This window comes from Gallinula chloropus (genome assembly GCF_964237585.1).
Source record: "Gallinula chloropus genome assembly, chromosome: 9".
In the NCBI taxonomy this organism is placed as follows: domain Eukaryota; kingdom Metazoa; phylum Chordata; class Aves; order Gruiformes; family Rallidae; genus Gallinula; species Gallinula chloropus.
In genome coordinates this window covers 1,792,250-1,809,520 of record NC_140094.1, presented here as the reverse complement: position 1 = coordinate 1,809,520, position 17,271 = coordinate 1,792,250, and the positions used below count along the sequence as shown (strand labels likewise).

Genomic DNA, 17,271 nt, shown 5'->3' with positions numbered 1-17,271 from the left:
GAAAATCTTCCAAGAGTCTTCATGTGCCGGTTGTTTTCGCATCACAGGTTTGTCTGGTGTTACCACACTATCTGTAAAACTCTACATTTAGTCGAGTACCAAATGAAAAAGGAAAATTCTTTCCTCTTGTACATCTTCATTTCATATTTCCCTGCGGTTTCCAGGAGCCCCAGACACAAGGAGGGCCCCGTGGTGGGTCCTACTCCCACACAGCCAGTGGCTGGGGTCCCAGTTAGCACTCTCACCAGCGCTGGCTTTTGGGCCGGGCCCGAGTGATTCCGCTGAGGAGCGATGAGGACAGTGGATTCCCGAGGAACGCATTCCTGAGTGTTTTGATAGTGCTCGCTCTGTTTATTTTTAAAAGGCTGTGATTTTGCTGACTCTGCCCACATATAATATATTAGTAATGCTCCTTTCCTTTTTCCGTATTTTAATGTTCGTGAAGCTTTTTGGTGGTAGCTGCTGTCACTGGGGAAACCAAGCAGTTAGGAAACTGAAAATCTGAAAGTGCCAGGAGTGTTTCTTTAGTATTTTAAATGCTTTAACATCATTTATCAGGCCTAAACTGCGCTGTCTGATTTGCATCGGCACGTGAAATTCTGTTTACTACAGAGTTAGACGGCCTTTGTTTCACAAGTTGGGTTTCTGTAATCTGGCTCTAGCCGAGCTCGGCTTTATTAGGCATCTGCTTTGCATGACGTATGATCAAGGAAACTGATTCTCCTCTGTTGGGCAGCATTTAATCTATTAACGTAGGGAAACAGGTCCCATGGTACTAAGGACAGATGTGTAAAACTGACCAAACTGTGTAATAAAAATAATGTCCAATCTTTGAATAAGCCGATCTTACTCTATCAGACTGTGGGATTGCAGTTTCTAATTAAAGTGTTCATGTTAATTAAAAGTATCCTTCTATTTCATTACATTTTTATTCCCCTTCATTGTTTGATTTAATTATTATAATGAATATAATTAGCATGTGCTGTCAACTCAGCTCATTTGCATATTATATTGGATAATTGAGTGTGGCCATGTAATTAAATTAAGGTGAGTGACAGATGATTTGGCTTCTTTCACATTGCCATGTGGGGAATAGAAATCTTTCCACGCTCCTTGCAGTTAGGGAGAATTTTTCATTTGAAGATTCATCGCAAATCAGATCTTCAGGCTCAGGATTTGCCTGACAGGCTGCAAAAGAAGTTTCTTTGTCCATTGGTCTTGCTGCGTAATAAAACAGAAATAACTTTTATTTAAACAGAAATAACTTGATTTCTCTGCTGAGACACACTCTGGAGTGTTCTAGAAGAAATCTCGGCAACTTTTGGGATCGGTAGGATACAGAACTGTCTCAGTCCTTGAACTCAACCGTATTATTACCAGAGTGCAGCACAGTGTCTCTGTCAAAGAGCTATGCAGCTTTCAGAATCAGAGCTCTGCGATCAGGGTTTGTAGACAGAAGTAAAAACTCCTTTTAGAATAAAAACCCCCCTCAGATACACAAACCACATGTTTTTACAGAAGGGATTTCATCCCCAAAAGTTCCTCTTCCAGTTCCGCAAGCCTGTGTCGCTGTGTGGTAAGCACAGCTCTGAAACGGCCATGGAACGGATGGCTGGTTCCCAGCACAGAGAGAGCAGGGTAGATTGGCAGCCCCTGAGAGAGGCTCCATCCTGAGACTGGCCTTTCCCTTTTTTGCTAAATGATCAGCTTATCTTTTCATCTTCTTTCTTTTTAGCATCTTTTCATGTGGCAGGTCTTACTTCTGTCCTAAAATAGCAGTGTGGTTCATCCCACAGTATGTGCATGACGTATATCCTGACTGCAGTGACAGACACTGCTGGGTGGCCAGGACACCCACGGAGTGACGTCAGCTTAAAAGTTACCTGTGCAGGGAAGTTATTTTGTGCTTGTGACAGTGCTAGTGCATATCGAGTTTCAGCCTGCAGCCAGTGTCCTCCAGTGCTTGTGTGAGGAAAGGAAAAGGCTTTTTAAATAGAAAAACTGGGAAAATCAGAAGTGGACAGGAAAGGGTGGAAGAATGGCTATGAAACGTGATGTAGAGTTTGCATAGGGGTTGTTTACTAGTGACAGTCATTAAATGTTCATTATTCACGTTGGGTTTGGGGCTATGGGGTGATCTGGTAGGTGGCGTTCTGGAATATAAAGCGAAGGAGTGAAGGTGCAGGGATTGGTAGTTGCTGTATAGTTAATGTCCACATTTGTAAGTAAACAGTACCTGAAATTACATGATGCTGATGTTAGTCTGTTTTCGGAGGAGGGATTTTTAGAGTATGGATTCCATGTTGAGATTGTTTGTTTAGTCCTTTAAACCTTAAAAACCACCCAAACCAAAAAATAATCATCAGCACAAGAACGCCACAGCCTCATCAAGCTTTGCATACACCGGGTAAATGCCGCACAGTGGCTGCATTTGGCAAGTGATAGTTCCTGTGAAGTCATAGTCCTGGATCCCTTTTAGGGCACTTCAGCTTGTGAACAAAGCAGCCCCCCAAAGCTTAAAGTCCCCGAGTTAAGATGGACCCAGTGCATCTGGATCTGTAACACATGCTTTTTCCCTATCAGCCGTACGTGCTCGGAGCCCCTGCATTCACTCCAGTGAACCAGTGTCTTCATCCAAGGTGGCATTCCTGGCAAGGCAGTCGGTGACAAGTGTGGAGGCCTCTTATGAAATTTGTCAGACGCCTTTGTTATTATTTGAGCTTTCTGATGACCCTTTTTTAAGGATGATAAACGACAAAGCAGATAGAACACAGCAGAAGTGTGTGTGACTGTGTATTTCACACATTGTGGTTTTGTTTCTGACATTCTAAAATGCACCCTGTAATTTTTTTTCCCTTATTTTTTTGGGGGGGAGCTGTGGGGAAGGTAATTTAGTATGGGCAAAGACTTAACGTGAAAGCAGGTGTATCTAGTTTCAGTTCAGGATGGCTGGCTGAAGAGAGAGCGTATGGGAATTACTGTGAGAAATGAATGCACCTGGATTTATCTTCCTGCCTTATCCTTAACCTGTAAGCACAAAAACGTAGCTCCCTACATGTTTTAAGGGCAGTACTTTCAGCCATCCGAAAATACAGTCGGTAACTAAAGCTTGGAGACAGAGAGCGCAATTGGCTAATGCTGCCTCCAGAGAGAGACATTCTAATCTTATTCCTGGGTCGGGACAAAAAGGAGCTTGGTAGTCTAAGTTTAAATCCCAGTGACCCTATGTCCACATCAAAAAACCACCAGAGAGTTTGGCATAATCCTGCTTTAACAAGCAGTTTCTTCTCGGCTCAGACCTGGGCCTGGAACGTTATGGGTTTGGCCGGTGTAGATCCCGCTGGCGGAGATGGCCATGGAGGCTGACACAACGTCTGCCTTCGCCCCGCCTTGTTCCCACCCGGCCTGTCGGTCTCTCCTTTTCATGAGAATTGAATTTCACACAGAAATTTAAAACAAAGTCTAAAGCCTGCAAATATTTAATCAGGGCCTAGCAAGCTATTGTCTGTCTCGCCTCATCTGTGAGGGAACTCCCTGTACTTCTCCCATGAACTCTGAAGCTTTCCAAGTCCCTGCAGACCCCCAGTGAGCGTCCCCGCCATCGCTGGCCCCACGCGGAGAGGTCGCCAGCCTGCTCTGTGTTCACAGCTTTAGGCTTGGGCAGTTGACAGTTGTTCCAAGCACTTGGATGCTGCTCTGAAGGGTGGGAGAGCCTGTGAGGGGCCCAGAGAAGTCTCCCAAGTCCATTTCAGCATGTTCAGCTCAAGTAACACTTGATTGAAGCGATACTGAAACATAAAGCAAAAACACAGCGCATTAAATCTTGCAAAGTGAGCGCTATGGAAAATGTTGTTCGTCTTCCTTTCCCCTCAGTAATGGGTAAATTGCAGCACAGTTTTCAGGGCAGAAAAGTTACATTTCCTTGCTCTTTGTTTGAAGCTTTTCCTCAGCCAGCTCCACAACATGGCCAGTGGCTCAATGTTTCGTGCTCTTTTTAGCTGATGATCAGATAGTCTCACAAACCCTTTGCATTTATTGTGGAAGCCAGAAGACAAAAAAAATTCGAAGACTCTATAGCTTGGTGGCGAGTGGGGTCTTGGAGGGTGACAGAAAACTCTTGCTTTTGAAGAGCGACATGAGATGATTTGATGTGGTTTAGACTGTAATATTTCAATTGTTCACACCTTCGGGGGATTGTGACTCAAACTAGCTCTGTTTTCAAGGGTGATGGCAGAAACCTCTGCCCAGAGTCTGTTTGAACTTCTCTTGACTAAGGCCCCGCGGCTTTTTTAAATCGAGAATCCTTCTTTCACATCGATGGAGTTTCATCCCTGGAAATGAGTAGAGACTCACACCCAAAGCAGCAGCTTAAACTTACAGGCTGTGGGTACATTGTCAGAGCCGGAGATGTAATTTACCCAAGGGTGAAGATCGTTCTTCAAAGGTAGTGCAGGGCTACAGGGGCGAATTCTCATCATTTCGGTGCTCTGAGGGTTTGAGACACAGCAGATGGAGTTTTTTATTTGATAATAACGCTGATAAAAATCATGAGGCCAATACTTGAAGGTATAAATCTGCTGTTAGCGTTATTTTGGAAACAACAAAGCTTAGTGTTTTCCAGAAAACAGCGACTCCCCCTGATTTAACAAGGTGCTGAAGTACATGATTAACAGTAAGCACGAGAGCAGACTCACGTGTTGAAATGAGTATTTTTACGTTAATATGTGAAGTGCTAAAATGCTGTCATATTTCAAGCTCACCTTTTCCTCAGTACCTTTGGGGCTCAGGCACCGGCTTACTCCTGTAGCTTGGGTGCATGTTCAATTCACACCTAACCTTGACACATGCTGGAATTGTTGCCAGTCTCCTTTCATCTTATCGTAACAGGGCTTATCTATTACACTATGTGTTTCATGTTATCTATTAAATATTTAATATTATATATATTATCTTTTAACATTATGTATTCCTTTATTGCTGAATTTAGTCTGGATATGCTTCATTTGTTATAACTAAGATGACTTGTCATTTTGGGTGATGGTGTTCAAAGAGCTTTGTATAAAAAAGTTCTCTCTCTAGCTTTCCCCGCAGCATTGCTTTTGATAACCATTTTTACATCTTTGCTGCATCGTTCTGCTTGTATTTGCCACTGAATGCAAATCCTGAATGCTCAAACGGCTCAGGGTGATCCCACAAAAACGGCTCAGGTCATTCTTTTCTTTGCCGCGTATAAGCAAAGCACCACCAGGTCTGTGTGCTTCAACCACAGCTCTAGCTCTAAAGGGACCACACTCACAATGTGCTTTATAGGAAGACTGATGTTCTTTCCCAAGTCTCTTATCTTCTCTCGGAAAGCTTCCATGTGATGTGAAGAAAATAAACACTGGGATTTTTCAAATAGACAAAATTCCTATTTCAAGATTCGAACGCAGCATTGCAGCGCGTTGTTGTGCGTGGAGATGGTGCTCCAGTCCCCCATGATGTTAGGAGCGTCGGGCGTTCTTTGCTCGGAGCCTTGCCAATAGCAGAGTTTGCAGAAGGGGAAGAAAAGAGCTTGACCTGAAAACAGAAGAAGAGCCTGAGTGGTGACATATTCTGCTGATTAAATACTAGCAGGATGAGATCTGTTTACATAGAGGCAAAGAAATAATGCAGATCTAACTTTGAAGAGAAACTCTGGTCTACTAATATAGAGACTTATTTCTTTTACAGAGCTATAAATAACCTGACATCAAACAAAAGTGTTTAACTGTGTGATGGAATACTGTAGTTACAGAGATCAGATGCACAGCACCTGTTCAGTAAAGTTGTTAGTTGTTTGTCCAAACTGGAATTGACATTAATGTAAATGATAAATAAATAGAAAAGAAACATTATCTGTTCCCCTATCAACAGTACAATTGTAAGACCCAAATTTTTATAGTGGCCATGTTCAAGTTTGGAGCTGTCGGTCAGATGAGATGATGGGAGCGGCAGGGAGTGCCCCTTGGAGATCCATTAGCTTTTTAGTCAGAGTCCTTCTAGGAAAATTGCATCTGGCCATGACTTACATCACAGTGGAAGAGCACAGTCAAGTAGAAGAGGGCATTTTAATGCTTCATTTCATAAAAATAAAAGGAAAATCCATTGAGGAGGATGCTTTTTTGGAAAGGTAATTCAGCTCACTGTGCTACTTGCCATTTGTGTTTATAAGTAACGCTGGAGTACGCTGTTTCATTAGGCTTTTTCTCTCTCAGAGCTGAGGAAGGTTTTGCTTCAGGAACTTACAATTCTACTGTATTTTCCTGTAACCACTTCGTGTCTCCCACAAATGGTGGAGGTGCATGTCCACGTTCCTGAGCTAGCCCGGGGGTTGAGGACTCTTGTGTATACCCTGTGGATCTCCAGGGGCTGGCACCGGCAGCATTCCTCAGCCCTATGCCTACAGCACCACTGAACAGTGGATTATTGCTGTGCCCAAACGGACGAGGCCAGTGTCTCATAGCAAGTGCATGTCCTTTGATAGCTAGGGAAGCTGCTTTGACCAGAAAACATCGCCTATTGTGGGCTTGAGCTCAGGAGCTGGGCTGCTCCCAAACTATTTGGAGGAGACCAGCTTCTTGCTGGGCTTAGAGCCGCTCACGTTTAACCTGGAATACTGTGGTGAGGTGTTTTTAATTGTTATTTTGTTGGGAAGGGTGGGGAGGAAGCAGCCTTTGAGGAGATAACTGAACAGAGCAGTGCATATCGTCATTGTAGGCACACGCAAATGTCTTGTAGCTTTTGAAATGTATGGATAACCTCCATACAGCCAGTGATTGTGATTGGTTTATACTATCATGATTCTCTTCAGTTCATTGAGAATGTGGCTTTCTGAATCGATTGAATACGCACTTCTCAGTTCTTTATTTTGCCTTTGCACAGACAAAAAGTTTGCTGCTGGCTCTCTGTTCCTCCTAACCAGAAAATTAATTAGGCTCTCTGCAAGATAATTCCAGTGTTTTTATGGTATGTATGGGCAGAAATAACTGATGTGAATGATGCCTTTCCAGAGCTGCAAATGTCCAAGTGAAACGAGAAGATCTAAATCCATCAATAGAACTAGACTAAATATTGCTCTAAAAATCAGCCCTTCCACTCAGCAGTAATCCTGGAGTAACTTTGTGTACTACACAAGGAGCGAAAAAGTTCTTGGTCTGAGACAGAACCTTTTTTTTTGGTTACTTGTAATACAATGTCTGACAATATTTATCATACATGCATGGTGGCAATCCTCTTTAGATGCCTGGAAGGTTGCAGGCAAAGTTCTAAATTCAGTTAGTTTCTCTTGTTCTCAAATGTTTTACATAGATAAAATGCATGTGTTTACAACTTGGGAACAAGTAGGAATTCACCTTGTCACCAAAAATGCTACTCCCTAGTTAAAAGAACTTGAAATCTTCACAAGGCAGCTTGATGAAACCACGTAGTAGTTCTTGAAAAAGTAGTCGCGTGCCCTTACATTATGTGTCTCGTTAGGACATGTGAGTGACACAAGTTCATTAATTACCTGTTCAATCCAGCTTGGCTTTGCTCAGTGTTTTACCTGCAGTCATTGCTCAACTTTCTGGCCAATGTTTCAGCTTTCTCAATGAAACTCCTCTTTATTCTTTAGAAGATGCTTATAATCTCAGTTACCTCATTAGGAAGACGAAGTTTCAGAGACTAGAGGATTCTTGCTTCACTTTTCATGTAAAATGAAGCATTGAATGGGTAAGATTTTGACAGGTGCCTGCTGGCACGTTCTGTACCAGCTCTGTGTCAGTCAGAAGATCGGGATCCTGTTAGTTACAAAGATTTTAGGCCCCTGCTTTGACAAAAAATCCATGTGTATGTGTTGGAAAGCAGTTGCAGTTTTCATTCACGATAGAAGGGTTGTAGAGCAAGATTAAGTGAAAGACAAACATGTACGGTTACCAGAGTTACGTGGCCGTCAGCACGATGTCTTTCCCATGGTAGGTCTCATCTCTCTTGGCATACGCCAGCGATTACCTCCCTGCCCTTGCAAACAAGGAAAGGAACTGCACTGTCATCATTCTCGTTCTTGCAAGTTATTTTGGGGTCCGTGGAGCTTCACAGAAAAAGGAAATGAGCCGCGGCATTCTCTTTTCTCCCTGAAGGAAAACAGTACCCAGGTTACTCAGGTCCATATGGCTTCTGGCCTTCAGCCCTGGGGACATTTCTGTAGCAGGATGCCAGGCACCAGTAGCAGGAGAGGAAGGCTGCTGGAGGTGTCCTGGTGGGAATTCAAGGAAGAGATGCAGAATCCTGGATGGAATATCCTTCAAGCAGTCCACTCAGGTCTGTCACCAGACACCACCAAAGTGATGTGGAAGCCTCGTCTCCCAGCAAAATGATGAATTCCTCTCACAACTTTATTACTGTTCCATACCACAAGGAGCCTTTACATTTTTTTTATGATTGATTGTCCTTTTTTTAATGCTCAAGTGCTGTGTGGCATGCTGCTGGCTTTTGTCACTGCAGTCTGTTTTGAAAGACTAACTCGTATGCTGCTTCAGACTTTGGCTGCCAGAAGGATTGCAGCAAATGGGCAAGCAGCGCGCTGCACAGTGAGTATCGGCCCAGGTAAACCCGAGGAAAGAGCGGATTCTGTGTAGCAACTTGGGAAATGGGAAATCATGCTTTCCTGTGTGATGAACTTTGGAAATACCAGTGCAGTAGATGAGGACGGTTATTGCAGTTGGGAGTGCGGAGCGTGGGGGTTGCCTGGTAGGGCAGGGGAGAGAGCCTGACCCTCTGGCTAGTGGAGATTAAGCAAATTAGCGGGACCTGCAGAAGGCTGTAAACGGTGGGGGGAATGACAGAAGATAACTGATGGGCAACCTTGGAAGGTGTCACTTGGGGAAAAAGTTCCTGCAGGTCATCACATCAGTCATTGTGCTGGACAGTCAGCTAGCACGGATTCAGTAGGCGCAGGCTGTGCGGTGTAGCAGAGCAGGGATCTAGACAGAGACCACGGAGGAAGAACTGTTTTCTTCAGTGCTCTGAGGTTAAAGGTGACATCAGATCTCAGAAGGGGATATGTTGCGCAGCCATGCTAACAGTCCGCTCACGCAGCGTCCAGGTTGCCTCAGTTCAGTGCAGTGAAACGATGTAAGATGCTCCAGCCTCTCATTTTCATCAGGCTTTTACGCTGAGGGCCGGCAGTGCCGCTGACACGGTGTGCTACCCCGAGCCATCACCATGCTCTGCAACAGGGTGCTCTGCCCCGAGGTGTGTCAGTCTTGAGGCAGGCTGGTAGCACAAGGGAAAAATAGATTTATCATGAAAGAGCATTTCAGAAACTTGCTGCCTTAAGTGCGTGTAGTTTGGGACTTGAGGGATTATTCTCATGGTTACTGTGTTGGGCCAAAAATAAGATAAGTAGGTACATCTTTGGAGTTGATTTAGGCTGGGCATAGGCAAAACCAATAAAGCTGTGTGAGTATCTGTACATTTTGAGAGTGAGCAAAATGTTTTTCATGAAATGTAGGAAACAGTGTGAGTTGCTTGCTCTGCATAGAAAAAAAAAAAACAGTAAAGTAGCTTGTACTGATTTGGTGGGTCTCAATTCGGAAACAGCAAACTGCAAGCAAGTATTAATGGAACACAGGCATCTATCTGAAGTTCAGCAGGTGCTTAAATGCCCGGCCCTACAGAACTGCGGGGATTTAATTAGGATCTTGTTATATTTGACAGGCCTATCTGACTTTCAGGCTAGAGAGAGTGCCACAGGAAAAGCTAATTCTGGGTGAACGGGTCTGGATTCCAGTATGCAGCAAGAGGAAAAGCAAGCTTTCCCTGGATTCCAGTATGCAGCAGGAGGAAAAGCAAGCTTTCCGCGCGGGATTTCAGGAAGGGGTTTGTGTGTCGGGTTTGGGCAGTTTGTAAGAGGAGTATTCCAGGCCTGTGACACTCCCTGGGAATCATTCCGAAGGAAGACATGCTCTGTTAGAGGTTTATTTGCTCGGGGTTGTTTCCAGTAAGGGGTGACTCATGATTTTTTTTAAAGGGTTTTTTTTTTCCTCCTCGGAGTACATAATACAGTGTATCGGGTTTAGCAGCTGCATTACTGCAGTGAGCTGAAATCACTGGATTGATCCCACATGTGATAAATACCAGATTAAACCAGTGAGCAGCGCTCATGTATCCCTTCCTATCTTTCACATTGATAAAGTCATAGTAGTAAAAAGTTGAAAAGAAAACGGTAATGAAATAATAATTCAGTGGAAGCTACCCAGGTACCTGCACCGCTCGTTTGGTGAGTTTGCTAATTATCCGTGGCATTTTTAGAACAGGGAAAGGAAGTGAAGTGTGAAATAAAAAAATCAAGTCCCAAAAACTTCTTTTCCCTCACCTCTTCCATGGAGTTTTGTTGTTCTACAGTAGCCATTAAAGGTGGGAGTTTTATTGTTCTGTCCTGGATCAGAAATACCAATTGTAGTTATTTTAGTACAGTTATGATTGATTGTAAATACTTTCTCGCTGCAGAACTTACCGTAGAAAACCACAGATCTATGTAATAACGGCTCCAGATAATTTAAGGCACCCTCTTGCTGCCGGTGGTAGCCAGCAATTGGGTTCAGAACAGTTCCAAAGCTTTTCCTCAGAGCCAGGTCTGAATGTATGCTTAATTGTCATGTGTGGGGTGATCTTTTAAAAATTCCTCCTGTCTTTACTGGTAGAAATGTCTTGATGCCCTTATTTTGAAAGGTTTTCCATGGTTTTTTGGCTGGTGAACTGGGGGGGTTGGGGGGTGGGGGGAAGCAAACTACCACTTTGTTGCTCTTGTTTTTAAACCGAAGCGCATTATCAGCTGAGAGCGCTCTGAAGGTATTGTTAAAACCGCTTTGAAAACTTGTAAATCCCTGTAATTTATGTTCCTGTGGTCCCAACCGCTTCTTTCTGTCCTTCTGGTTTTAATTTGAATGCAGACTTGTCTGGGTGTGTACCTGTAAAATTGTGTTTTTCCAAGTACAATTTACAGTCGTGACCCCAGGTTTTACAGTGACCTAACCTTACGGGAGCGTCCTCCTCCCCTGCCAGAAAGCCAGCTTTGGGGCAGACAGTGCTTCCCTACTGGAATTGTCTAATCGAGATGACTTGGAACAGATCCGATTTGGGCATTTACTATTTTTTTTTCTTTTTTAGTTTATCACAAAGACTTTATAAGAATATCAAGTAAATTGGAAAGGTTCCTTTGTGGGTGACTAGTAATAGCATTGCCTTATTTCTTCTGATGTACACAGTTGTAAACTTAGCCTGCTTCATGACAACAGTCCCATTTATCTAAACAATTCTCCTTTTAGAGTCAATGGCACTGATAGAAACCCAGATAAGAAATACAGATGGGAGGATCTTTCTGAGTCTCTCCTTACTGAAACTCCTTGCCGCCCAGCTTACAATCACCTTTTTCTTTTTGGTGCCTGAGAATGCGTGGCAGACAGCTACCCTGAAACAGGGTCCTATTTAATTGCCCCAGAGCACTCCAGTAAGGGATGGTTGAGCTTTGGGAGGATTTTTACAGTCCCAGTCATCTCTTCCTTGATGGTTTTTGGGTAGGGTTGTTTTTTTTTTTCCTAACACAGCGAGCGTGTCTTTCAAATGGCGGGGGTTGTTTTTTTGGGTTTCCTAGCTCTAAGTTAGGATAGTCTCTTTGCTGGAAAGTCCTGTGTCTTTTGAATAAAGATATTAAATGATCTGTTTAATTGCAGTCTGCAGCTTAACCCCCTTCTCGTTTACTTACTCTCATTTTGGGCGATGCAGGAAAAAGACATTCCGCAGCCTTATATTCTTTGTGTTCCTCTCCAGTAAAAATACTACTTGCACTCTAAACCAGAAGTTATTTGGACTAAACATTATAAGCTTTATTTTTAGTATTTACTCATGAGCTCATTTTTTTAGCATGACTTCAACGCCCTTGGCGGTTAACAGGAAGAGAAGATACAGACCACGTGTTTTAACTCTCTTACGTTTGTATTTTCAGATCATTGTACAGTCTGGCCGTCACCCCACGGTGCTGCAAAAACTCTGCCAGTTGCCTTTCCAGTATTTCAGTGATCCTCGTTTAATCAAAGTGCTCTTCCCTTCGCTAATTGCTGCTTGTTACAATAACCCTCAGAACAAGATCATCCTGGAGCAGGAGATGAGTTGCGTGTTACTCGCCACCTTCATTCAGGTAGCTATCGCAGTTAAACCCAGCAGCGGTGCGTGGGGCTGCTGCGGCGCAGCGGCTTTTCTCGCCTTTGCTCTGTGTATGGAAATCATCTGACTTGAGTAAAACAAGTAAACAGCCCTGAAGTGCTTGAAGAATCTCTGCAGCTCTTCTCAAACCACAGATTATGCCTGTACTTGAGGCGTCTTAGGACGCTAAAAGGTTACCCAGCAGTTCAGGTGCTCGCTGTCACAAGCACAGTCCAGTTTTCCTTAAAATTATTGGATTTGCTGGTGAGATTTGATGTAGATCCTGCTCTTGGGAGACAATTCTTAAAATATTTATTTTTTCAAGACGACTGCAGGGATCTGAAATGGGTGTATTAATGTGTTTACATACAAACGTACAGTTGTATACCGGGGACAGCAGATTTACAGGGAGGACAGAAGTGTATATATTTTATGCGGAAAATACAGGGAACATATGTTACCGGTCTAATCTTGCAGCCTTTATTTTTGACAGTAAGCCACCAATGCTGTTTTGAATAAGGATTTACAGTATTTTTGTTCCCTTTCTCTAAATTTACGTGCTGGGCTCGATGTATCAGATTTTACGCATGCCTCCTGTTTGCCATACGTTTTATTGACTGTTTCCAAGAATGAATGCAGTTTTCATAAACACTCTGCTATTAAAGTATAATATCCTTTCAGGACCCCAGTAACTCTGTATCAGTCACCTGAAAGTTACTGTTGTTGATACAGCAAGGTTAGTCAGACTCTTTTCCCTAATACTTTGCAGCTACTCCAGGGGTAAACTACACGGACTGGGGAGAGAAGGCAGAAGAACTAAATATTTACTACAAGTCTTAATGTAACAGCAAACTCCTGAGCGCAACTACTTTTTATCCTTTTAATGCTAAAGTAATTGCATAGCAGTTTTAAAAATTTAAAAAAAAAAAGGAACTTACTATTAAAAATGTTGCCATGTAGTAATGAGCTTTTGCTTAACTGCAAAGCTGTAATTCGCCTTTGATTTCGTTAGAGGGAAACTGCAGATTTCAGTGCAGAAGTTGCAGTGGCAAAAAATAATTCGAGCACTATGAGTAAATGCAGCAAGCTCAGTTTTGGGGTTTTTTTCAGCCAAAAAAAACCATGAGCGTGAAGGAGAGTGTTCCGTGTATGAATGGTTAAGGTTATTTACCTTGGTTTCTGTGCTGAGAGAGAGAGTGGCATTTAAATCCCTAGTAGCTACAGCAAAATGTAAGTATATTTACAGGGGTCACCATTATTAATTTGATTTCTGATTAGAGGTATGTGTCAGAGGCTGAGACCGCGTCCTACCCCTCCAGGCTTTTACGAAAAGCGTCATATTAAAACATGGATGCTCCTTCCGTGCCATAAAGTGTCACGTCTTTGCTGACTTCACCGGTACTGGAGTGTTTGAACCATTAGAAAATCAAATCCCCCCATGCTGCACATACACGCGGAGCGATTCCGGAGGGAACCAGGGATTGCTCCAATACCCGTGTGCGCAGAAGAGCCTTTCCTCCATCCTTCTGTTTCAACTCTGCTGTTTGTCAAGCAAATCTCTCCTCTGCTTCAGTGGAAGGTTTGGGAGAGACTGTAAAATGTTTCCCCGCGACTAGAAAATGAGATTCCTCCTGTGCCAGGGAATGCAAAAAGAAGTCGCGTTTACGTAAGAGCTTGGTGGTGTGTACAGATATAACACTTAAATACAGTGTGTCAGACCTGTGCAGCCTTAAGTCCAAGGGAGACGATTGCTGGATTTTACGACGACCCACGTTACACCTCCCCACCAAGAGATTAATTTCTCTCCTCTGAAGTTTGCATCATCCCTTTTCCTTTTGTTACTTCTGTGTCTAGATGTGCTGAAATAATTAAAAAACATTTAGGAGCATCTGTGATTTGCTAAATAGTCCATCTTACGGCACATAACGCCGTCTCTTCTCCCAAATCCCGGAACAAAAGACAGGATCCTGAACGCCCTCTCTGCACTTGGGCAGACGGCTTGCATAACCCGAGGTTGCTCCGAGCGAAGACAGTGTCCTCCCTCGCTGGCTCCGGAGGACGCAGCAGCAGGGATTGCGTATCGCTGTGAAGCGCAGCTCCCTGGCCACACAGCTCCACTGGCCACACAGCTGGCTGCAGCACTGGCCAGAGTTTGTCACAGCTGCAGAAAAAAATGGCACTTGGGCTTCCAGAGTGTTGGGAAGCACAGCCCATGAAATAGGGATGAGCCAAGAATTTTGGAAGAGGGGTATTAGGAGTCGGGAGCGGAGTTCGAAAGCCCCGTTTGCTTGTAAGAAATGCAACTATAGTAAATGTTCTCTTCGGTTACAAGTCACGATCACTATTTCCTGTGAAGATACCAAAACTTGGAGGTTTATCCTGTGCATTAGAAATTTTGTTATTTGTCTTCTTCTGGGGTGGGGGGCTTTTGGGGAATTTTTTTTTTCCAAAAAAAGCTTTAAATTAAAGGTATAAAAATCTATGCTATATTTAAGTGCTGGCAGTATTCTCTGACGGTATGTAATGAACAAGCCTCAGAGGGTTTTTTTAATTTCCAGATTTCTTGAAGTGTTGGTATTTTTGAGCGGTGCAAAGACTTAGAAATGTTGTTTTAATTCCTCGGCTGTAAGATTGGAAAACCTGATGCCTTTTTTTTTTTTCCAACCCCATAGGATTTTGCGCAGAGTTCAGGCCAACCGGAGAATCAGTTATCTCAGCAGCGGGGTATGTCTGCAGTGAAATGTACTGGTAGCATCTGGGTAGCAAAACGTATAGATACTGTATTTTCCTGCAATTTTAATGTTACAAACCTCCATCAGGATTAAAGAAATATAGAAAATGGCAGAATGATTTTACAGCTCGGGCAGAGGCTTTTGACCTGAACATGCACATCTTCCTGTGCGCTGCTCATCAGGGATTCAGCCTGTTAATCTGTACTAAATGCCACTACTACAGCGTGCACATATTTAATGAGCTGTCCCAAAGGCTACCCTGAACAGTTTGAGGTTGCAGAAGCCACGCAGCCATGCCCGTAACACCGGGGGAGCCAAAACTTAGTAAAAAATACTGTCCTGTAATTAGCCTGTGAAGTTTGTCAGAGTGCAGGAGAGTTGGGATTATTCCCCCCCTCTCTGTCCCCTTGGGTTGGTGTAAATATTGTGTAAAATGCAGTTAACCTCTTGAGGCTAAAGGTTTGAAAGACTCTCAGCAAAGACGGCTCTTGGTTGTTAAACATGTCTGAAATTCAAGTGTGCCAACGGGGAATCTGGCCTGGAGTCGGCCGTGTTTTTGCATACGCCGCTCGGGCAGTCGTTTCTCCCCAACAGCAAGCAGAAATCCAGCACCCTTTTGCTGAATGTTTGGCAGGAGATGAGCAGTTCGAGGCCTAAAACGTAAGCTTCGTGTTTAAAAATAAATTCTCAAATACAAAATGACCATAAATTCACGGCGATTCTTACTGTCAACATTATACCTCTTAGTCTGAAGCAGCTTCGTGCAGTGTCTGCAGCAGAAACTTTCCAGGATTGTGTTTGCATGAGAATCTGCTGGAGAAACATCTCCAGTCCAAGTGGAAAACTGCTTTTTATTTTCGCTGTTGAAACCGAATGAACTTTTAAACAAAGCTGACTATGTGGTGACATGCGAGTGTGATTTCTAAACATTCCCCACTTGCAAAAAAAAAAAACCAAAAAACCCACCCAACTGCCTTTAATAACAGCGGGAGGGGGATTATTTTTACCCCATCTATCCCTTGCGTGCGAAGGACGCTGTCCCCAGCAAACCCCAGCGGAGAGCAATGCCGCTGCTTGGGAGAAAACTGGAGAGCGCGGCACCCCGTAAACCCGTGCACGCGTGTGTAAGTCCCGTTCACGTCACCACCAGTTACTCCTAGGAGTAAGAGTTGGCATTTGTAATTGAGCTTTGGGGGAAGGAGGAGGAGGGGGGGCAAAACTCCTCTGCTGCCCGTTGTGGGACATGAAGTGGGGAGCAGAGAGCAGCCACAATGCCCCAACTTGAGCGGGGCTGAATCGTCCCGAGAACAGACAATGGGAAAAGACTGTCGTGGCCAAATGGGTAAAGCGGGGAGCCTGATCCAGAAGCTTCAGAACCTTTGCTCCTCAGAGCCCTCTGCCCCGCTTCTGAATGCCAAACCTCGATGTCCGGAGCTCCACAGTGCTGTCACCCCTGAGCTGAGAGGGGTTTTGTTTTGCCGGGGGGAGGGGAGTAAATGACTTGAAGGATCCAGAATCGGCTGCACATTCATTAGTCTTGTTTTATTGCTGTTAAGAGAGAATAACTTAGTAACTTTATGTTCTGTCTTCAACAGAAAAATTTTTCAACTCTCAAGATTACCTTGAGCTGTCCAACCGATTCCCCCGGCAGGCCTGGGAAGAAGCTCGCCAGTTCTTCTTGAAAAAATAAAGCGCTGTGTTGGGTTTCAGGCTCCCCGCCGACACCGCGCTGCCCGATCCTGCTGCCTCCCTGCCTTAAAAGGCCGCTCCAAGAAGTTTTTGATACTCCCAAACTCCTCGACGCTGTGTAGATGCGCGGTTTGCACTATTTATACCCTCGCCGCTGTAGATACCGCCAAGGCTCCGTTTTGTAATTTTGATAATTTGGCGTTTGTTTCGTTCCCGTTTCCTGGGGAGGGGGTGCGGGCGCGCTCTGTCGCCCCGTGACGCACTGTGGGCGCTCTCTGCCTTGTGACACGGTGCGGGTGCGTTCTGCTGCCCCGTGAGGCGGTGCGGGCGCTCGCTGCCGGAGGGGGGTGGCAAGCCGGGGAGCGCCGTTCCATAGCTCGTGTAATAAAGTAACTTATTGTGCCCAGAGCCGGACTTGTGCCTTGCGCCGGGCGCTGCCTTACCGCGGGCAGGCTGATGCACCGCAGCCCCCCGGGGCCGGCTCGCCCGGCAGAAGAGGACATGGGGGCAGGTTTGGGGCCGAGGAAAGCTCGGGGGGGGACGGGAATGGGGGGGGGCGGTTGGGCCGCGTGCGCCGGCCCCGCGGAACCCCACGCGCCGCGGCACGCGGGTCCTTGCCAGCACACCCGCGCGTGCCCCGAGGCCCCGG

At 44.7% G+C, this 17,271-nt stretch overlaps 1 protein-coding gene across 1 annotated transcript in view; it reads left to right on the top strand.

Annotated features, from left to right (window-relative positions):
• Nucleotides 1-16,999, top strand: part of SCAPER (S-phase cyclin A associated protein in the ER) — a 150,729-nt gene extending 133,730 nt beyond the window's left edge. Inside the window, exons 30-32 of the mRNA XM_084268038.1 lie at nucleotides 12,005-12,196; nucleotides 14,874-14,925; nucleotides 16,529-16,999. Of these exons, the coding sequence (XP_084124164.1) occupies nucleotides 12,005-12,196; nucleotides 14,874-14,925; nucleotides 16,529-16,623 (339 nt within the window). The 3' untranslated portion in view covers nucleotides 16,624-16,999. The remainder of the gene's footprint in view (nucleotides 1-12,004; nucleotides 12,197-14,873; nucleotides 14,926-16,528) is intronic.
• The last annotated feature ends 272 nt before the right edge of the window (nucleotides 17,000-17,271 follow it).